General features: G+C 43.2%; 1 protein-coding gene across 2 annotated transcripts; it reads right to left on the bottom strand.

Annotated features, from left to right (window-relative positions):
* Positions 1–73: 73 nt before the first annotated feature.
* Positions 74–22,324, bottom strand: LOC109874520 (uncharacterized). Of its 2 annotated transcripts, XM_020466452.2 has the most exons (10): positions 22,199–22,324; positions 18,928–18,994; positions 17,048–17,099; positions 16,862–16,942; positions 16,482–16,600; positions 15,391–15,505; positions 15,200–15,224; positions 5,999–6,103; positions 4,548–5,858; positions 74–627 (listed from the first exon to the last, which is right to left on the bottom strand). In XM_020466452.2, the coding sequence occupies exons 3-10, from the start codon at positions 17,090–17,092 to the stop codon at positions 587–589; spliced, it is 1,842 nt and encodes a 613-aa protein (XP_020322041.1). In that variant the 5' UTR covers positions 17,093–17,099; positions 18,928–18,994; positions 22,199–22,324; the 3' UTR covers positions 74–586. The 2 variants fall into 2 exon arrangements, with proteins under 2 accessions (XP_020322041.1, XP_031666132.1); XM_031810272.1 differs by having other exon boundaries at positions 82–5,858; positions 22,199–22,309.
* Positions 22,325–22,565: the final 241 nt, after the last annotated feature.

Consider the following 22,565-nt stretch of genomic DNA (forward strand, 5'->3'; position numbering starts at 1 on the left):
CCTACATCAAGGGACGTAAGAAAAGCTCAGTTTCATTGCCTTTGTAGTATAACAACAGTAAAACACCCAGTTGTCTGACAATTAGCTTTTTAATTGTTTTGTTAGCATGATTAGCTTTTACAAATATGCTCCCAGGTTACAGTTTCAACAGCATATTACATTGAGGCACTCCATAAAGGGTTTATTATTATATCAAAGTGCTGACTAGTAGCCGACAGCAGCATAAAAGGCTAGAGAGTACAGTAAACATCAGAGGCACTAATATCTTCAGGAACATTTAACATTTAAGATCAGAGATTCATTTCAAAAGTCTACTTTTCGGCTGGTTTCTTTCTCTCTAAATGACATCATTGGTATATATTCAGCTGTGTAAGGAAACGTTAGGAGCAAACATATGTTTTACAGTATTAGCCACATCCTTACATTGAGAATATATTGAGAATTATCCAAATACAAGGCTCTGGTTTTAGCTATTGATGGCATCTCAGAAGCATTTTGCTGTTAGTTGAATGTTTTGTGCAAAGTTGGTTTTCTTCTTCTCTTGTCATGGAACATGTAGGTTTGCTGAGTCTTGCATGGTGTATTTTTACACAAACTGTTCAGGTTTCTCCATACTTGTACTTGAAGCTGTGGGGAATGTAAAAGAAAATGAAACACATTTACCATATCACCTCATATCACATCAGTTAGGACTACTTCAGATTAGTTGTGCTATGTTTATATTAATGTGACTCCTGAAAATAACCTCATGACAAAAGTATGGGACAGGGTTGTGTTCAGTATGACAGAACGGTGTGCAACATTGAATTCAATGGAAATGGTAGAAGAGCCCAGTTAAAAACAGGTTGTGATTATGGTGGCCCAGAGGGCAGTTACCATATGGTTTGGCATATTGACCACACGGTCACGCAATGTAGTAAACGTTGAAGAGAACCGAACGCACCCCAGCTCTTTCCGTGAAGTTTGGTAATACCCACCTTCCCATAGCCTACTCATCAAGCAGACACAGTTGTTAGGAAAAAGACTGGCTGAACCAACCACACGACTGGTGAGCTACGATTGGTGTATGTCCTCAGTTGTGTCAAAAGCATATTAGTTCGGGAGTTATCCGTGTCTAATGATCTGATTGATGTCTGGACCGTTAAGATCATTAAGGTCCGTCTGTGTGCTCAGAAAGATTATGAGAGTTGACAGAGAGGTTGTTAGCACTGTCTGTCACATGGGGTGAGAGTGTTGTTGGACACATGGTTGTGTGTGTGTATGTGTGTGTGTGTGTGTAGTGTTGGTGTGCTGACATGCATTAATGATAAATAAAGCAAACATTGAACAAATACACAAAAAGAGTTCAGCAGCACACGCACACACACACACACAATCAAACAGTTCATTGTTACACAAGAGAAGTAAGCCAGCTAATAATGAATAAATTATTGTTTAAGTTACAGGGCAAGCAATCATGCATACTACTGTAAGTATACAGAGGACAGTCATGGCATACCAGCATTGTAATGTAGAAAAGAGATTCTAGAAAACACACGTACAAATAATTAATATTAAATTAGTACAAAACAATTATTTAGTCAGAGCGTAATTTGATTTGCAATATACATTCACACTAGTGATTTACAATATGTCAGTAAAAAAGTCAATTTTATCTTTGTTCCCCAAAAGCAATAAACGTAAAAAATATCAAATCATATTTTACATATTATACAAACAGTCAAGATCCCTTTGGCCTCACGTAGGAAACTTAAGGCTACTTGCGTAACCCCGGGTCTCTGATATTATGAGTGAGATACATCACGAGGGATTCCCCGGAAACTCATTAGCTCTAAGAACCAATCAAACATGTCTGTCGGAGAGAGACAGGTCAAATTATGAAGGTATGCCCAACGAGCGCCCAAAAAGTAGCCATACCTGTGGTTAAAGGTCTTCACGGCTCCAAAAAGTTGAACCCATTCCGAAATGGACCTAGGGCTTTCCTACCCAGACCCACTATGCATACATGCATTTTAAAAATATAGAGACCCATTCCAAAGGGACGTGAGGAAAACTAGACCTGTTCCATATAGACATGGTCGGATTCAGACCCGGTTCAAGTGGGGGAAGCAGCAGAAAAAGTCATTTTTTAAGCTACTTTATTAACTGGAGCTGATAAAGCACAAGAGGAGGGAGAGAGGTGGGCCATACTATTAGTGAGTGACATGGGGCGCATCGAGGGAGAGACGAGGGACAGCAACCAACCAAACCAACCAAGCCGACTCGTGCTATAGTAGATTAATAGCTGCCATAGCTAGGTTATTTATCATCAAATATGATGACGTAGTACCTGTCTTAGACTGTATCAAACCGGGAGAAGCTAGTGAAGCTAGCTAACGTTAGCTAGCTAGGCTATCTGAGTGCATGCACTTTCTCATCCTACTGCTAAAAATAATAACTCCATTCAGAATATTAAGTAGTAGTCTGTTGGCTCTTGGTCGTTGTAGCCTATCCTTCTCCTTGAACTTTTAATTCAGTCATTTTAATTCCATCTTCCATTTATTAGAGATCTCCTAACTGTTGCCACACATGGAGCGAGGCTCTATGACTGTAGCCTATTGCCGCTTTGATGACTTATGATTGGCCAACAACAAGCTACGTGCGCCACGCTTCACTCTCGTGAAAAGCAAGAGCAGCAGCATAAACAACATAAACTTTTCGTTCTCTCTCTACTGCAATAGTCACATTCGGATCTGTATGGGCCCTTCCGGACAAGTCAGTTAAAATTACACATACTCGAGACCCGAGACGATCACATCAGATCCAACCCAGACCCGTGATATTATTTAGAATTCTGGATCTCTACCTCTGGTGGAGTGAGCCCTTCAGGCCCTCCAGAGGCTGTAACCCTTTGCTATTATATGCCAGTGTAATAGCTTTCACAATCCAATATGATAACCGTTGTCGAGAGAGGGGTCTTACCTCGCAGGGAGGCCCCCTTCACTAAATGCCTTCTGCTCCAGCCTTTCCAACCTAATGTGTGTTTGTGTGTATATCGGAGGATTTGTGTTAATGCAGAAGACAAGTTTCCATCACGTATGGACTAATAAAGTATATCTTATCTTGTTTCTATACAGTGAGCGTGTAGAAGGAGCTCTAGCACCTGGACACCAGGTGTTGCAGGAAGGCCAAGAAGATCATCAACGACATCAGCCACCCGAGCCGAGGCCTGTTCTACCCTCTTCCATCACTCAGATGCGGGCAGTATAGGAGTATCATGGCAAAAACGGTCAGATTGGCTAATAGCTTCTACCCCAAGACTATCAGGCTGCTGAATAGCCATTAGGCAGACTCCCTCCCCGCCCCCTCCCACCCGTGCGCTGCAGTCCTGTGCATGCGACTAATAAACCTTCTAATCTGCAAGGGCACATGATTGGGGATCGTTGACCGTTGCTTGGCTCCATGGCTCCACAAAAATAGCTAATCTGAGAACAAAGTGAAACATAACTAGCGTTCACCACGTGGGCTAATAGCCTAGCTAGTTAGCACAGTGCTAACCTGAGAAACAAATTCTTTAGCAATGTGAACGTAGCTAGCATTTTCCTTGTGGGTTATTAGCCTATGTTGGTCTTGCAATGAACAAAAGTGTGGCTCTCGACCGATAAGCAGTGAAAGCTAGGGTGGTCGGTCTAGTCAACGCGGCATGGTAGTGGGTTCAGCTAAATGAGAAAGCGAGCTAGTAATTGTACCCTTCCAGGTAGAAAAACCAGTCGGTAGAATAGCTAGCCTTGCAGCGAGCTAGCCAAATCTCAGTAGCCACCATAGGAGACAAGGGGAAGAAAAAGCGGAAAAGCTCATTCCTACACAAAAGAGTCACCCAACACAGACAAAAGCTGTGCTTTGGGGGCGTAACCTCACAGCACACCTACGAACAGGAAAACAAAGTTGTGCTAAGGAGAGCTTAGAGTAGTACTCTACATGAGGAAGAGAGGTGAGAATTACCAGAGGGCAGGCAAGTAGGTCTTTAGTATGAGGGGAGGGGCTCACCTCATTTGCCACTCGACCTGTCTGTCTCAGACAGACGTTTATAAATGGTTCTTCGAGTTTATGAGATTCTGGTGAATCCTTCATGTGAGATATTGAAACAAATAATTAAAAGAGAACCAAAGATACAGTACAACTGTCTCTCAGACATTAGAGGGAGGCAGAATGCCTATCAGCCACTAGAGAGAGGCAGAGTTTGACTTCAATCATCATCACAAGCTCTTGTATGGATAGATAACATCACTATGTATTTATACAGTGACAAATTGTGATTAGAATGAGAGTTTCAGGTGACTCTGTGTTGCAATGGCTACGACAAAGAGAAACTGATGCAGTGAAGAAGCCAAGTAACCAGCACACAGTTAAACTTACTAGCCAGCCAATGAAAGACCTCAAAAGTGCTGTCAGTCAAAGCATATAAAGTGAACTTTGTTAGTTACAGTAGCGTCAGCAGTTGCAGGTTGGTTACATGAGCATGCAGCAGGGCTTTGTTCTCTTTTTAATCTTTTTAATCTTTCTGATACCTGGGGCAGAGTGCTTCTCTGTCCCGTCCTCGTCGGACTGTCCGTCTGAATACAGGTAGTGTGACTCTTTGGCCTGTTGACCAGGATAGACCAAATTCCTTGATGCTGTGTACGGTGATGCATTGTTTGAGTTAAAATTAGCTATGGGCTCTGCCATGTATTTGATTAAGTTCTGTTGAGGTTGACAGTGATGGTAGCCCCGGTTGTTATAGCCATCCGCGGTGTAGGTGTTAAACTGAGGGTTACTCTCGTCCACCCCATCCTCGTCGCCAATGACGACAAGCTCGGCCCGGAGGGATCCTTCATAGCCAAGGCCACGCCCACTTTCATCCTCTGCCGTCTGGTAGCCCATAAAGATGGCGGTGACAGGCTCGGACGTGTCCATGGTGTTCAGGATACTGAAGTGCGAGTCTTCCTGGTAGATCGGAGACGGCCTCAGGTCCATTTCAACTGATGAGTCGTAAAACATCCCTCCTCGCGGGTTCTCTCTAGGGCTATGGTAGAAGTCATCGGTGGGGAACCCTTTCTCCACACCATAAGAGAAAGGATTCTGGTTATACCCATTGTTTGGCTGGTAGTACTCCTCATCCTGCCTGCCAATGAAATAATGGACTGGAATGTGAGGGGAGGAGGAAAGAATCTCCAGCCCTGAGTTGTGGACTCCATCAATATAGTGGAGCTCCTTCCTGGAGAGGACATCACGCTTATACGACTCTTGCTGATACCCATTCCCATTGGTTTCGGGGATGACTTTAGCATTACTCTGTTGGGGTCTGTTGGGGACTGAGGCCCTCCAGCTGTAGGTGTTGGAGAATGCAGGCACTGATTCCTGGTGGCCCCGGTGGTCTTTTGGGAAAGCACCGCTTTGAGGCATCTTCTGCGCTGTACCCTTTCGGAGCTGCTCCTCCACCTCCATAGGGCTGAGCTCATGGTGGCCCCGAGAGCCACGGGGGGTGGAGAATGCAGGCAATGTTGGCTTCTGGTGGCTCTGTGGGCCACAGTTGGTGGAGAATGCAGACACTGATTCCTGATGGCCTTGGTGGCCCAGTGGGCCGCTTTGAGACTTCTTCTGCTCTGTAGCTGCTCTGAGCAGAACCTCCACCTCCATAGCGCTGAGCTCGTCCACTCTGTTAGAACCATCCCCCAGCTGAGACTCGGCAGACCGCAGGGCATAGACAGACTTGCGGCCGTCGTCATAGACTTTGACCCCTCTCTGCTGGAGCACCTGGGGGGTGACAGTGGATGTGGACAGGACCCGGGTCTCCCCGGTACGGAGATCCTTCTGGACGTTGATCTCCATGGCAAACATGGCTGGAGGAGGAGAGAGGGAGGAGAGACAGAGTGGAAGAGGAAGGGAGAGAGAGAGATGGGTTGAAGTTATATAAAATTAGGGTTGTCAGATCTACAGTACATGCTATTGTTGTAATACATGTTACTAGGAGGTTTCTTACTTTGTTTGGGTGTGTCCTTATTAGATTCAAAGGACTGCTTCTTTGAAATTGGAGGTTTGCAGGACTTTGGGGCATCTGGAGTAGCTGGGTTGATATGGATTGGCTCTGGAAAAAGAAAAGGAGCAATGTTTATTTTTGTATTGCCAATGATAATGTGTATAATGTAATATGTTTTATCAAATACAGTCATGACCTGAAATTATTGGCACCCTTGATAAAGATGAACAAAAAATACTCAATAAAATAAATAATACAAATACTGAGCTATATTGTATGCTCAACAAAATGGGAAAATCATATTATGCTATACTGGTACAATTGCTCAGAGAAATATATGTATTTTTATTCTCAAAAAGATAGGGATCAAAATTATTGGCACCCCTGTTTTCAATATTCTGGCACCCTCTCCTTGCAAGAATAATGGCATTGAGCCTTTTTCTGGAATATTTTAGATTGGAGAACAGATTGGGATGGAGCTTAGAACAGTCCTCCATACAGAATCTTTCCAGATCCTTGTTATCCTTTGTGTGCTCTTATGGACTGCCTTCTTTAATTCAAACCAAAAGCTTTCAATTGGGTTCAAGTCCGGATACTGAGATGGCCATTGCAAAATGTTGATTATGTGGTCAATTAACCATGTATTTGTGGAATTTGATGTGTGCTTGGGGTTATTGTCTTGCTGGAAGATCCACTTGCTTCCAAGTTTCAGCCTACTGCCAGAGGCAACTAGGTTTTTGACTAAAGTATCCAGGTACTGGGTAAAGTTCATGATGCCGTTGACCTTAACACGAGTCGCAGGACCAGTGAAAGCAAAATGGCCACCACCATATTTTACACTAGGTATGGGGTTATTTTCTGCTTATCACATCCTTCTTTCGATGCCAAACCCATCACTGGTGTGCGTGGCCAAAGAGCTCTATTTTCATGTCATCTGACCATAGCACCAGTTCCAATCCTAGTGCCAATGCCGTTTAAAAAACTTCTGACATTTATTTTTTTGGGGCCATGCACATCATTGGGAATCTGTAGGACATAGTCATGACCTTAGGGGCGAAGGTCATATTAGGACGCAATGTCACCTTAGTAGCCTTAGTTGCCAGCAGCGATCTGAGTACAGAAACGGTGTACGGAGAAGGCATGGAGATTCCCAAAGTGTTTCGCCGAGGCCAAAGCCACGAGCAAGGAGGTTTTGTAGGAGAGGATCTTCAGATTCACAGACTCCAGTGGCTCAAAAGGGGGCATAACAAAGAACATCCAAAACCAAAGCTAAATCCCAAGTGGGCACAATAGGTTAAGAAACCTGCCTGAGACGGCGCATCCCCTATAGGAACCGCACCACCAGGGCACAAGCCACAGACCCCAAATCTCTGGCCGGGGGACCCAAACCTACCTGTGCACCTGAGATAATTGATCCCTGCGCAACGGGAGTTGCCATGGGACCTCGCCCAATATACGGACAATCTCTGCAAACCAAGGATGCTTGGGCTAAAGGGGAGCCGCAAAAATCTATGACAAGCCCCCCAGGGCTTGGGGGGGGGGATGCATAAAGGAGGGTCCGAGGCCTCATCGAGAAAAACAGATGACAATTAGCAGTCTCGCAATGAGCAAAGATCTATGTTGGCCCTGCCGAGCATTTCCTATATGTGACCCGTTACAGAATCTGAGGCGTTTGAAACTGGTTCCTATTTCAAAGTAGGGCCATTAAAAAAGCGTTTTTTTTTAACATGTGAACTGTCTTGTGCCTTAATTACAAACTTGTATGGGACCTGTAAATATTAATACACATTTTAAATGATCAGCCTAGTTGAGCCAAGGAGAAAGCACTGAGCTATACAGGGAGAAAGACAGGATCCTTCCTGGCTATTCACGATTGGCTGAGATAATGGAGTGGTTGGACATGCCGAGAGATGAGCCCTGATTGGTCTGTCTTGTCACAGGCTTCTGTCTATAACAGAATGGGCGCTTCCGTGGTCAGTATATAGCTAATATTTGCTATCGCCGATTTTTTGAAAGATACAATATAGCTATGGACAACTGCAAAAGTGTTGCTGTAGCTCTCAAAAGCATTGCTGCCCTGAATTTAGCCGGGTTTAAGTAGATAAATCTCTTTCTGGAGGACAATGCCATGCTTTACAAGCATGTGGGGTGGGGCTAAGGCTTAAGAGGTTGTGAATGGTGCTGAATTGGGGTAACAAGGAAGAACTCTCTAAGTGTGAAAATCTCATCAAAATCTTTCACAGGACATTTGCTGCTACTTGTCTTTTAAGTGTGATAATGGGTTTTTAAACTTTTAAAGCAGCATAACTTTCCCATGTTTCCTACAACTACAGTATACGATACACCATTTTGAAGCTTGCTTCTGGAAAAGGTAGGATATTTTCTCCCTCAAAGCGGGCACTGAGATCTCGGGAACAGTCATGTGATAATACTGCAGAAGCGCAGGACACACACAACAAATGTTAGCTCGTAGCCCAACATCACATGCCAATGGTCAGATCAGTCAGTGCGCCTCCCGTGAAGTGCCATCTGAAGGGGCGAGACACCACCTGGTGGACTGGGAGACAATAGTTATTATTATTTTTCCATTTCCGCCACTCTTGACATCCGTGTGTCTGAACACGGAGAAGAGACACTTTTAATTGAACTTACATGAGGCAGACACAACACTTTCAACACCCATGAACCCTGTGGAGGCTAGGGTTGAAAAAAATAGTGTTTTATGTGCCACAGTTTGCTTAAAGCACAGCCCACTCTGGGTACAAGGGCTCTGGCTATCAGTGACGTACCCCAATTGGCAGTGTCACTTGGGGGTACTGTTGTCACAACAAGCTTCACTCGGTTTAGAAAGTAAGCTGTGTTCCGGTAACTGGCTGGCACCCAGTGCTGGACCACACGCATTAAAAATAGACCCAGGGAAGAATCTGTTATCATGGAGGATACCCTACTAACCAGTCATAGGTACTGGCGACTAAGCGTCTTGTAACCTAGCCGGGGATGGGACAGACAGCACTGAAAAACTGACCCATTCTGTGGTAACAGACAGGGGTGATTTGTAATTTAATCTAATTCCCAGGAATTAAAAGTGTTGAGCTGGAGACAGACAGCTCATTTAGGGGTTCATATGATCCACAGAGAATTTTTGTGGAATAATATCATGGTTGTGTTCAACCCTGCTCGTTCCAACAACTCCGCTATCAACAACCAATCGCCTATAGAGACTGTAACCTGTATCACTAGATACCTCATAGGGTCTAGTGAGCTACAGGCAGGAATCAGAATTGAAGCCAAGTAATGAGACACATATGGGGGAGGGGTGCCACCTTGTGAGCAGAGAGTGAATCGCCCAACTTATTACTTTTACCCTGGGGAGATTAATATGCCCCTTGAACCCTGTGAACACCATGGAACACGGGGTAACAGAGGGGGCATTAAACATGGACAAGCTTCCAACATATACGTTGTGTTCCTGTGAGACTGTATAGCCTGCATTAAGCCTGGCCCCCTTACGGGCACAGGGGGCTCCGGCAATGGCTGACGTATTATCCTGTTTGGCTGCAACCAAATGTGGGGGCACTGTTGTCATAGCTGGTTGCTCAGACCCTCCCTCCGGGGGTTTACCCGAACCAAGTGCTCGGGGGCTGCTTCCTCCTCGGACTTGCACGCAAGCCCTGCTTCCTCCACTCCCTCCAACTCCAGGAATTGGAAATAGGAACTGCCATAATGCCGGGGGAAGCTAATAAGTTTCATTAGCTGGAAGTTATGCATGCTAGCTGACGTTAGCAGGGAGGCTTTTTATTCTACGCTAGGCAGGCTAGCCTCTTTGACTACAGCACAGTCCATTTAGACTCCACAGTGGGGAGGCAGAAATAGCAAATAGTAGCTAGCTCGCCTCTGCGAGTGACGCACAGTTCAGATGCCACATTTTTTGGCCAGTCGAACTGTGTAGAAATTAAGAGCGGCTGGCACGGTTAAGAGCTTTGCTTGAGGTACTTGGTTTCATACAACCGCTCTGTCAAGGCTGTGGGTAACTGGTGAAAGGAGTCAGGCGCAGGAGAGCTGAGATGCCTGGACAAGGTATTTAATTCAAGAAAACACCCGTACAAACACAATACTATGGTGCTGGAAAAATACCGGTACCACGAAATAAACGGGCTTAACAACAAAACCCAGCAACAATAATACCAGCCGTCAGATACAGCCTTACAATAAAACAAACACGCACACAAACATGGGGGAAACCAGAGGGTTAAATAATAAACATGTAATGGGGGGAATTGTAACCAGGTGTGTAGAAAACAAAGACAAAACAAATGGAAAATTAAAAGTGGATTGGTGATGGCTAGAAGGCAGGTGACATCGACCACCGAACGCTGCCCGAACAAGGAGAGGGGCCGACTTCGACGGAAGTCGTGACACGCTCTCAACACCGCAGCAGACTTCCTCGTTTGTTTTGAGTTGAATTCAGGCATAACAGAGACCTCTCACAGAACTCCTCCACTTGTGACTCACAGGCCATGATTGTGCTTCTGTTGTTGATGTGGTAGAGAAGACATCTTTATTTGCATGCAATTAACATATATTAACATGCATGACATTTCTCTTGACAGTGGAATAACTATTCTGGCGCCCTGCATTAAACAGAGGCATGCTTTACTCTCTCCGTGCCGAAAGAGCGGCAGAGGCTGCTGAAAGTCAGACGAGGCGCACTTTATAGCGCTCTTCCAAAGAGAAAGTGACTTATTTTTTCAAACTTGGTGTGGCGATAGAGCGCTGTTCGAACTAGGGTTTATCTAACATGGCTAGCACACTATGCAGCGCTTGTTTTCAGTTTAGCTTGCTTGAAAGTCTACATAGGACCTGATCATCATAGGTAGATCATCAAGGTAGCAATCAGCCTGCAGCTGTGAGACAAACTTTGATCCCGTTAGAAGAGCCCTGGCCATGACAGGGAGCTATACTCAAGCATCCGGTCTGCTCCATTTCCTCTGCTCTGCCTCAGGAGCCATGGATCATTATACGGAACCAAAAAATCCTGGCAGGGGCCTCCCGGGTGGCGCAGTGGTTAAGGGCGCTGTACTGCAGCGCCAGCTGTGCCAACAGAGACCCTGGGTTCGCGCCCAGGCTCTGTGTTAACCGTCTGCGACCGGGAAGTCCGTGGGGCGACGCACAATTGGCCTAGCGTCGTCCGGGTTAGGGAGGGCTTGGCCGGTAGGGATATCCTTGTCTCATCGCGCACCAGCGACTCCTGTGGCAGGCCGGGCGCAGTGCTCGCTAACCAAGGTTGCCAGGTGCACGGTGTTTCCTCCGACACATTGTTGCGGCTGGCTTCCGGGTTGGATGTGCGCTTCGGAGGACGCAGGACTTTCAACCTTCGTCTCTCCCGAGCCCGTACGGGAGTTGTAGCGATGAGACAAGATAGTAGCTACTATAACAATTGGATACCACGAAATTGGGGAGAAAAAGGGGTCAAATTCTAAATAACAACAAAACAAAAAAAATCCTGGTAGGAAAACGCCAAAGTGATGCCTTGGAACTGGGAAACAGATACCGGGTATTGGAAGAGGTCTCAGACACTTTCCCCAAAGGAACAAACAACTCTGCCCGGAAGCAAGTGGACCCCCACCATCTAAACAATTTACAACGACACAGCTCTACAACTAGCCCCAAACAACTTTCTAGGAGGAAGATAACTCAAGAGAAATGCAACTTAAGAAAATGACCAAGCAGCAGTCCCACTGTCCTTATTGTGGGCTCATCCATGATCCAAAATGTTTCTATTAGGAAAACAGAGACCATCTGTTACCCGGGTGTCCAGATCCGGGACATTGACTGTATGTTACCGCTACTCATTAGTGAACACCCGACTGCAACAGCTATCACAGTCCATGTAGGGTCAAATGATATTAAACTATATCAATCTGAGCAACTTAAAAAGGACTTTAAATCACTGATTCATACTCTACTTCAATCAGGTTAACAATGCATTATTTCAGGTCGACTCCCATCTCCACGCTCTACGGATAATAATAATAATCGTATACGCCAGCTACACATCTGGCTTAAAGCTTATTGTTGTTCAATAACCATACAATATATGGACAATTTTACAGCTTTCCTAATTCGACCAAATGTATTTATCCGGGATGGTACATCTGAATAGGTATGGTACAAGCATTCTCTCCTCAAACCTGGCTCTCACTATAGTCTCATACAGAGCATGTGAGAATATACAGCCATGGGGGTTGATACTCGGAATTGGTCGATTCCACATCAGACTATATTCATTGTTCCCCTCCCAGCTTTAAATAGCACTACAGGTGCTGATAACATGGATTAAACTTTTGATGGACTTTATGTTATTGTTACACTATTGTCAATGTACCGTGTTGCCACTTCCTCGCACAGGCAGAGGGGTATTGTTAGATGTAATCTCGTCTCCATCCAACTCAGGCCCGTCAGTAGTTACACGAGGAAGCATCGCTCATTTAATATTACCTTGAATGCTCCATCTGATATGAGCTCTCAAAATAGTGGCCTTGGAATTATTCATTTGAATGCTGGAAACTTGATCCAAAAGTTAGATTTCATTGAAATACTGGTCTGACAATCACATGCTGACATATTGATTACATCTGAATCCTGGCTCTGTTTCTCTGTTCCAAACTCAGATGTTCTGTTAGCTGGGTACAATGTCTACAGAGGTGAAGGTATTTCTATATATGTTAAATGCAACCTAGATGTCACTGTGTCAATTTCTACTTCTGTTCCCGAAACAGTATGAATGCTTAGTTCTAAATGGGTCCTTGTTCATAATGCACTATTAACGCTAACGCTAGCGGGAGTTTATCGCCCACCCTCAGCTCCGGTATCTGCTCTATGCAAATTGTTTGAGTTAATGCCTAATTATGCAATCTCTGAATTATGGATTATCAGAGATCTCAATCTGGACTGGTTGATGCCAGCATCGCTTAAATTAAATAGACATTTGTAACGAACTAAATCTTACTCAACTAATACCTATACCTATCCACCCTAATCCAAAAGACCCGGAAACATCTACATTACCAGACCTTATCTTAACAAATACACCTCACAAATATATAGCTAGTGGGTTATTTGCAAATGACATCAGTGACCACTGCCCTATTGCATGTATCAGGCTAAAAAACCCTGACCCCTGTATAATTCTAAAGATAAACTATAAACACTTCTCATTGCAAGCCTTTCTCCATGACCTTTATTACTCAGAGCTTTTATCAGCAAACTACATAATGGACCCAGTTTTAGCGTTCTCTTTCTTTTCATACATTTTTACCTCCATGGCTGTTAAACACGCCCTGTTAAAGCGACTTAGGGTAAAAAATGTAACTAATCCTTGGTTCTCCTCTGATTTGAAAATCCTTTTCCAGCAAAAGAATCAAGCATGGGCCATGGCGAGGAAAACTGGCGAAACAGCTGATTGGCTGCTTTTTAGGCAATTGAGAAATAAATGGACTGGAGGAATAAAAAAGGCAAGATCCAGGTGTTATGACAGAGTCTGCTGGTGATCCCTCTAAATTCTGGAAAACCGTTAACTCACTTAAATGAGGAAACTCCTCGACGTCCCTGCCACAGCAAATTACATCGGAATCTGGGATCGTCAGTGACCCAACTAAAATTTGTGATGTTTTTAATAAGCACTTTATTTCTGCTGGTGTTCTTTTTTAAAGAAAAAATTGCCAATATGATCCTGACCAGTCCATTGTTTCAGCCCCTCGGCCCCAACCTGAAGTGGATAACATTAAGCCGGTTTTTAATTTTCAAAAAGTCACAGAAGATGAGGTCTTGTCTGCTATAGATTCAAAGAAATCGTTAGGTGCTGACAATCTGGATCGATATTTACTCAAGTGTGTGGTACCTATCATTGCTAGTGCAGTGACGCACATCTTCAATCAAACATTAGTCGTAAGAAAACAGCTTCTGTTTTACCGCTCCTCAAGGGGGGTGATGGTAGTGAATTGGATAATTATCGGCCCATCTCTAAGCTCTCCTGTTTGGCAAAAATTATAGAGTCATTGGTGAATAGGCAACTACAATCATTTTAACTGTTAACAATACTCTTTCTAGCAATCAATCTGGCGTCAGACATAAACACAGTACCACTACGGCCACTGTACATGTTGTAAATGATATTGCTAATGCCCTAGATAATGGAAAGTACTGTGCCGCCTTGTTCATAGATTTGTCTTTTGACACTGTAGACCATGCGATAATTTTGGGTAAGTTGTCGTCACAATAGGACTGGGATTGGATGCCTGTCGTTGGTTTCATGACTATCTAAAGGATAGAAGTCAGGCTGTTAAAGTTGACGGCATCCAATCGGAGCCATTGGAGTTGGTTAAAGGGGTCCCACAAGGTTCTATACTTGGTCCATTACTGTTCACTCTCTACATAAACAATATCGGTGATGAGGTAAGAAAGTGTAAAATTCATCTATATGCTGATGACACTATCATGTAATCTATTGCTTCAACGGCTGACCAAGCATTATCGCAGCTGGACACAGATTTTAAGATATTAGAAGGGTTGTTTTTTTACAGTTGAAACTTTTTTTAAATGCTAAGAAAACACATTTTATGATTTTTAATAGATTCAACAAGTTGGATGAAAATACACTTGCACTTACGAGTTTAGATGGCTCTCAAATAAATCAGGTCTCTTCATATAAAAACTTAGGGATATGGCTGGATGATAAACTGTCTTTTAAAATGCATGTTGATGAACTTTGTAAATGGCAAAAGATCAAGCTAGGATTCCTCTATAGAAACAGGACATGTTTGTCCTCCACAAATAGAAGACAAATTGTGCAAGCTACTTTTATGTCTGTTATAGATTATGGGGATATTATTTACATGCATGCTATGGCATCCACACTTAAACCGCTGGATGCTACTTATCATTGCGCACTTAGGTTTATTACAGGTGCTAGCTACAGAACTCACCACTGTGTTTTATATCAAAATGGGGGTTGGACTTCGCTGTCCGTGAGACGAGAACAACATGCTCTCTTGTTTGCCTATAAAGCACTTCTGAATAAGCTACCATCTTATTTATCATCTCTCATCAACATTATAATTATAATTCATAAAACTCATCTTTGTCAACGGTGCCAATAATTACGGTCACAAAAATGTAATCGGCAAGCTAGCAAAAAGGACTTACCTTCTTGGAAATTCTCCTTTGCGTCCTATAAGATCACATAAAACAAAGAGACTAAAAGTCACCAACCTCAAATAAAACGTTCAGATACAACCGTGTTAGATATACATCTACAGTACTCTCATTGTGACCAAAGCGAAAACATCTAAGACAGAAATAGCTCAATGTCAATAAGTACCGTACCGTCCAAGTACCTTTATTATCTCCTCAGGTGTTTTCTCGATAGCTTTCAGCCTCTTCAGTATGAAGCCCTCACTTTTCGAAATCATCGTCTCTTCCCTCTCCAGAGCCTCAATCTCTTTCTCCATCCTGCAAGCTCAGACAAAAAGGGTTCAAAGGTCATATCCCCTCGCAGAGTAGGGGTGAGGAAAAGGATCGGTGAGCTGACTGTTTTCTCATCTTCCGAAGACTTTCTGCTCTGACTGGAGTCTCGTCAAAGGTGTAAATTGGCAAACTGATCATGGCTGGCATCAGACAGACCTGGGGTCAACGGCCCCGGCATGCCTCCTCTGCCAACCCCATCAACGCTGTGCCGTCCCAGCCAACTGGCACAAGCGTGACACTTTGACACCTACAGTCCAAATGACACTATCCCAAAGTGGTACCACCCTAACAGAATGGCACCTACTCTGTGAAATATTAACAAGTGTCCATTGAGTGGAGGGAGGAGTGCAGAATGAGACTATTTGGAGATGTCCTTCTCTCTTACTAAAGAAACAAAAAAGTCCAGAAGACTATATCACTCCTTATGCCACCTTTTAATAATGACAAATGTTTCAATCCTAGGTGGTCTTCGTTAGGTTAAAAAAGTCTCAGTTACTGGAGTTGGTGGTCCTAAAGATCACTCTGCTGTTGTCTTATTACCAGCACCTTAGGGTTTTCAGGGAATGCACTGACTGCCACTTGGTCAAATTGGTACACATCTAAGGGATTTAGGTCTAACTGGACAATGGATGGACTGCCCTTCACCACAGACAGTCCAATACATGTTGTCTTCAGTGTGTTGATGCAGTAACTGTTTCTTGAGCATAGAAATCAAATAAATAGAACAGGCATCCCCAATTAAAAGCAACACTTGACTGTAAGCGGAACAGATGTTTTAAATGAGTAAGATTTATAACACTAACCAGCACTTTCACATAACTCTTAACCAACTGTTGCTAAAAGCATTTCTCAACATAATACGGCCTATGTTCGATCAGGCAGCCATGTTAAACCAGCAATGTAAACATAGATCAGTTTATACATGCACAAATGGAGTATGAGTTGTCTCGGCTTACTGTACCTGTGGATGCTGGTCTGGAGGAGTTTAGTTTGTTGTTGATCTCCCCTCAAAGTCTCTCTCTGCTGTGGGCTTTGGTTGCTCGTTCCATCCATTAGCCACTGTTCCCTCAGAGACTTTTTCTGTTCAAAGCAGAAGAGGAAACACTACGGCTTAAGTGTCCTGAGACATTCTTTTTTTTTTACACGCTGATGTGTATTTTAATGGACTGCTCAACTGCAGTGACCATAAAATATCAAACTGTCAGAAAGCCTTGGTGCTTGGAATTCTCACTGTCATTAGATGTTTGACTTACGAATTCATCCAATGTTGTTGAAATTATGTGGACTATATGACAGTAAGAATCTATATTTTGATCACGTCATCACATTATCTTACTGTACCTTTAAGTGCTGAAGCTTTAACCTCTCCTGGTCTATTTCCAGCTTTTTATGAACAATATCTTCTTGGACTTTTCTCTTATCCTGCAGATACAATATAGTTATGAATCTTACTACAGTACTCGAAACAGGTATTGTTCAGAAGTTGATTTGCTGTAAGAGGACCAGATTGATTCCAGGTCAGTTTACCGTTATTGCTTGGAGTCGGTCCTTTACCAGGTCTGCCTCTTCCATACTGACCCTGGACCAAAGAAATTGAAAAGTGAGGGGAGGAAATTTAATAGAGAAACTAGAATATAAACAGTATCTAAAAAGTGATGATTTGGCACGTACAACCCTATATACAATGTATAGAGCTTCACTATGGATTGAGTGGGAAAGTTAAAGCGATTCAGATTATTTTAGACTTGTCTTCAAAGTGAACTATCCCTTCAACTGTTAAAAACAGGATAAGTGGTGATTGAAAGAGTGACTTGACAAATTTGACCAGGAACAAAAGGGTTTGACTTCCACAATGTCACAGACATATATTAAATATATAAATACTTATTTAAATACCCCAAATAGTATTTGAACCCAGGTCTGGGTTTTAGCCTACCTGATCAGACCTGAAACAAGAGTCTGGTCTAGCCACTAACACACTCAACTGTATTTCTGGTCTGAGAGAGCAAGGCATTCAAACCCCTCAGATCCTACTCCAGAAATGTTCTGGCCTACAAGGCAAGAGTCTCCAAACTTGCCATATAAATTGGGAGTGGTATAGATATCAATGTAAGCCAAGTCAACTGGTGCGATGATACGCATACTTACAAACATCACAAGGTGCAAAAATGCATGGACTTTATGGACTCTGTCACATTCTGTCAGGGGTGCTTCTGTTGTGCTTATGTGTGGTGATAGTGACAGGGATGACCTATGGGCCTGAAAAGGCATGCCAGCACCTCCCTGATCTCCTGACACGTGTCTCCTGTCTCTCACCATGCCCCACAGATATTCCAGCCAGGCTTTGTCCTCAGACAGATAGCCCCCTTAATGGGATGACACAGCAGCAGCCTCCACATCTGCTATTCACATAGAGGTACGAACATAAAACAGATGTCTTCCAGATACTGTCAAAAAAATGTCTGTACATAACTGCTTATTCCTTTCTGATTCTGCTAGTCCTCTAACAGGGAATTCAGAAAATCAGTGTAGATAATGGGGAGGAAACAGATTTAAAGAAGGACTTTGAAGCCTTGAGACAATTGAGAAATAGAGGGTGAATGGGCAAGACAAGAGATTGAAGTGCCTTTGAACCCCCGTAGTAGGTGTGTCCAGGCATTGTGTCCAGGCATTGTGTCCAGGAATTGTGTCCAGGCATTGTGTCCAGGCATTTTCAATATGTTTTAATCTGTGCAGACCCAGATGCACCACATCATACTTCTCGGTCTAGGGCCAGATGAGGATAGAACAGTATTTGGTAAACCCGCTACGATCTAATTCTAGTAAACTAGAATGAGAGAGTCAGACCAAAGTCTGGCGGTCGGTGCCATTTAAGATGAGGGAGAATTATATTTTTAATGAGCATGGCCTTATTTGTATTACAGCATATTGGATGACTGTCATTCGTATTCCATTCACCCTGGTCAATGTAGCATCGATAGGTTTAGGCTACTAAACGATACTTGAATTTTCCCTGTAGCCATTATGAGGTTTTATAACCTAGCCTATGAGTGAACGTTCACAACGTAGCTGCACAGGTTGAGAGGATGTTTTGTAATTAAGGTGAATGACATCGACACATTCAATTCCACCTTGCACGCACTTGCCTGCATCTAGCTGATCTAAGGTGTAATGATTAGTCCAACAGTTGCAGATGTGAGTTTCTATTGGACAAACTTATCCCTGTTTCATTCCGTTTGCTTCCATTTAAGAAATGTTTCTCAATACAATCGGCAGAATGAATACACCCCTGATCACATGCAAACTCATTTCACTTTCACAGTGGCCACATAAAAACACCATGATCACTTTGCCTATTGTATGTATAATTCCTTCTAGCTACTATCTACGTGCTCTCCTCCTCTCACCTTTTCCCTTCGTCCCTGTCACCGTTTCCCTTCGCTCGTGGACTTCAGCACACAACTCATCAGCTGTCTGTGACCAGGCAAAAAAAAAACTTTCCAAGCCAAACCTTCATATCATGATCGCTAACTGCTACACACAGCCTACATCCTTGTCACATCATAGTCAACATAGCTGCTAGAACTAACGCATTAGTAAACCCACTACAATCATGCAGTACAGTGCACAGTCAGAAAGCAGTTTAGCAGTTACACAGGTAGTAGGCCCCGGTGGCAATAAATTAATTAAAACCAAACGCTTACCTTGACTTGGAAGATTTCCAGTGTTGGATAGCCATAGCCAGCTAGCTAACATAGCATCCCTCTCTGTTTGAGCCGGGTGTTTGTGTAGGCTAACCAAGCTAGCTGCATTCGCTAGCTAAGTGAAAGTTTAAAAAATACGACCAAATATAGCTATCTCTTTCTCTTGCTTCTCCTTAATTTTGAAGAAATGATTTTGTTAAAAACTCATCAACTATTGTCTTTCTCTCTCTTTGAGTCAACTACTCACCACATTTTATACACTGCAGTGCTAGCTGTAGCTTATGCTTTTAGTACTAGAATCCTTCTCTGATCCTTTGATTGGGTGAACAACATTTCAGTTCATGCTGTAAGAGCTCTGATAGGTTGGAGGACGTAATTACTGTGAAAGTCTATGGAAGGGGGTGAGAACCATGAGCCTCCTAGGTTTTGTAAGTCAATGTACCCAGAGGAGGACGGAAGCTAGCTGTCCTCCGACTACACCATGGCGCTATCATACAAAGTGCTGCTGAGGCCACTGTAAACCTTCATTGCAAAACAGTGTGTTTTAATAAATTATTTGGTGACGTGAATATTTTTTTACTTAACTAGGCAAGTCAGTTCAGAACAAATTCTTATTTTCAATGACAGCCTAAGAACAGTGGGTTAACTGCCTGTTCAGGGGCAGAACGACAGATTTTTACCTTGTCAGCTTGGGAATTCGATCTTGCAACCTTTTGCTTATAAGTCCAACGCTCTAACCACTAGGCTACCTGCTGCCCCAATATATTTAGTATAGTTTTATCTAAAAAGGATAACGTTTTTAATACATCACTATTTTAAAAAAAAATGAAATTCACATGGTTCTACCCTTCCTCCTCTGAGGAGCCTCAACTGTATGAAGTCCAAATGGAATGGCATTCGGTCAGATCAGAGAATGATTGCAATGAGGAGCTATATCTGTATGTATAATCACATCCAATGTCTCCGGTCTCCACCCAACATTACTGAGGCTGGGTGAGGTACGGTGCTACTCAGACAATACCTTGACATCAAGCCAAGGGGTGGGAAGCACTGTGGTAGAATGCTCCCATCATTATGTCCTCACCAACACAATATGCCAGAGGAGCACCAGTTGCCACCTTTCACCACACAACACTCAATGTTTCCCATGGGGGAAAAATGGGGTGAGGCATCTACATACTGTACATAGAGGAATGAGCTGGCTGAACCACGCCTCTTGCATTGCATGCTTGTATAGTGAAGCGCTGTCTAAAAATAGCCGGTCAAAATAGCGAGTGCTGCATTCTGCTGAAAATAATGTGTGTCTGTCTCTTTGAAAACAGAGCTAAGCAAACAGGTGATATTTAGAACTGAAGTACAGTTATTGTCCTTCATTTACAAATGTATAAACATTTGGGCTGCTGTTATGGTCTTAGTAGCTACAGTACTACAGGTTATTGACATGAAGCCTTTGTGACACAATAATGTCATGTGGCATAGGGCCAGTTATGCCAATGCTGATTACAACACGTATCATCATCACACAACTCTGTGCATCAGCTTGCAGCATAAACAATTTACATTCAAGAATTGGAAAATCCGTCCCTGGTGAAAACTAAAAGTCTAAATTAAAAATTTAAAGGAAAAAAAGCATAAAATCCTGATTAAAAATGAATGGCTCTTATCAATTCTTGAAGTGGCATTTCAATGAATCTCCTGAATAGACTAAATTGAAATGGTACTCACTGACCCCAACCCTGGTCAGCATTGTGAAGTGTGCGATATACGTGTGACTAATTAGGCTGGACACCCTTTTGACTCTTAGGTCAGCACTTCTGAGAAGTCTAAGAAAATGTGAGACCTAATGAAAGACCTAAACAACAATGCTTTCTTTTTTACCTGATACATCACACTCCAGGCATAAGTGGTCACTTAGGGCCCCAGGGCGATAGGGGCCCCCAACTCAATTTTTCTCTTGTTGTCAGTCACCGACAGTCACTCAATTAGCCATGTCAGCACCCCAACCAAATCTCGTGCAAGGCCCCCAGAGTCGGCCCCGATCACACTTGGTAGCTAAGTACACTACACAGCAATATGCAGACTCTTAATTGCTTTTCTTTATACTCGGATCCCCAGCACCCGCGCAGAACAATCGGATGTGTTTCAATCTCTCCACATGGTGAAGAGTGGAAGCTCTAAACTGTGATGGTCAGTTCCTTCTAAGCTGCCTGCCCTAAGCTGATCATTGGTGACTTATCCAGGCAGCAAATCTGCTAGGGCATCTGCTTGCACAACAATAATTGCGTGGACACATGGCTTTCAAAATGGCACATGGATGATAGTCGAGCAGTATTCAAAATGTAGCAAACAATTAAATGTGCAGTCTTCCTTCATGCTATTATTTGATGGGTGTATATTTCTTTCCAGTAGCAAAGAGGACTGATAAGGGCTCAAGCAAAGCGTTTGTCAATAATATAGCCTGAATGCTCAAATCATGGACAAACAATGAAACAGAAGCACTGTGTATTCTACGCCTATTATGGTATTAGAATAGCTTGTGAGTGTGCAGTTGTCGCAAGCATGAAAAAAGTGTCCCAAGTAAAAGTACCTATAAAATGACATTGAATCCCCATGCCGTCGCATGCCATGACAGGTTCTGAATGCACCCAACAGATGGTGAAAACTGAAAAGGTTTAAGTGAAGCTTTAAGGGATTAATGGAGACCCCGCAGTCACCCTGTCCAATTGTTTTATATCGTCACGCATAAAAAAAGAGCAATTGAACATAACAGTGAAATGATGTTGCAACCATTCAAAAGTTAAAACCTATACAAAGGTATACCGTATTGCATAGTTAATATAACGTATAATATATCGTATAATATAACTTATAAGTTAAACTATTCTCCATGTCAGGTATCAGTGCGCTCATGGCCAAATTCTACAACATTGCCAAACAAAAAGTAGCGGTTTGAGAAAATAGCAATAACACTCACCAGTTATATAAGTGAACAAAGGCAGGATATGGATTATAAATGCCTTGGTGGCTCAAATTCTCAAATTCACTATACTTCTCAAGTGGACAGCGCTCTGTCCCGCACAACGCGACAGTCAGGTACAGTGTGTGGGGATTGACCGGAGCCAGGGTTAGGCATGATTGTCAGCTTGCCTTTACACCAATAGCAACAGTGCAAGTGTCATAAGTAACACTTCTCAATGACTGGTGGGCTTAATTGAAACGTCGAGAAAGCCATATGCTCTCTCTCTCTCTCTCTCTCTCTCTCTCTCTCTCTCTCTCTCTCTCTCTCTCTCTTTCTCTCTCTCTCTCTCTCTCTCTCTCTCTCTCTCTCTCTCTCTTCATCT

This window comes from Oncorhynchus kisutch, linkage group LG30 (assembly GCF_002021735.2).
Source record: "Oncorhynchus kisutch isolate 150728-3 linkage group LG30, Okis_V2, whole genome shotgun sequence".
NCBI lineage: Eukaryota > Metazoa > Chordata > Actinopteri > Salmoniformes > Salmonidae > Oncorhynchus > Oncorhynchus kisutch.

What these genes read in the sequence shown, in the direction of transcription:
- LOC109874520 (XM_031810272.1), bottom strand. Translation starts at nt 17,092, where the DNA reads ATGGAAGAGGCAGACCTGGTAAAGGACCGACTCCAAGCAATAACG. An exon ending in CTCCAGACCAGCATCCACAG is followed by an intron (nt 15,506 to 16,481) that starts GTACAGTAAGCC and finishes CTGAGCTTGCAG; the next exon opens with GATGGAGAAAGAGATTGAGG. An exon ending in CACCTGAGGAGATAATAAAG is followed by an intron (nt 15,225 to 15,390) that starts GTACTTGGACGG and finishes GTGATCTTATAG; the next exon opens with GACGCAAAGGAGAATTTCCA.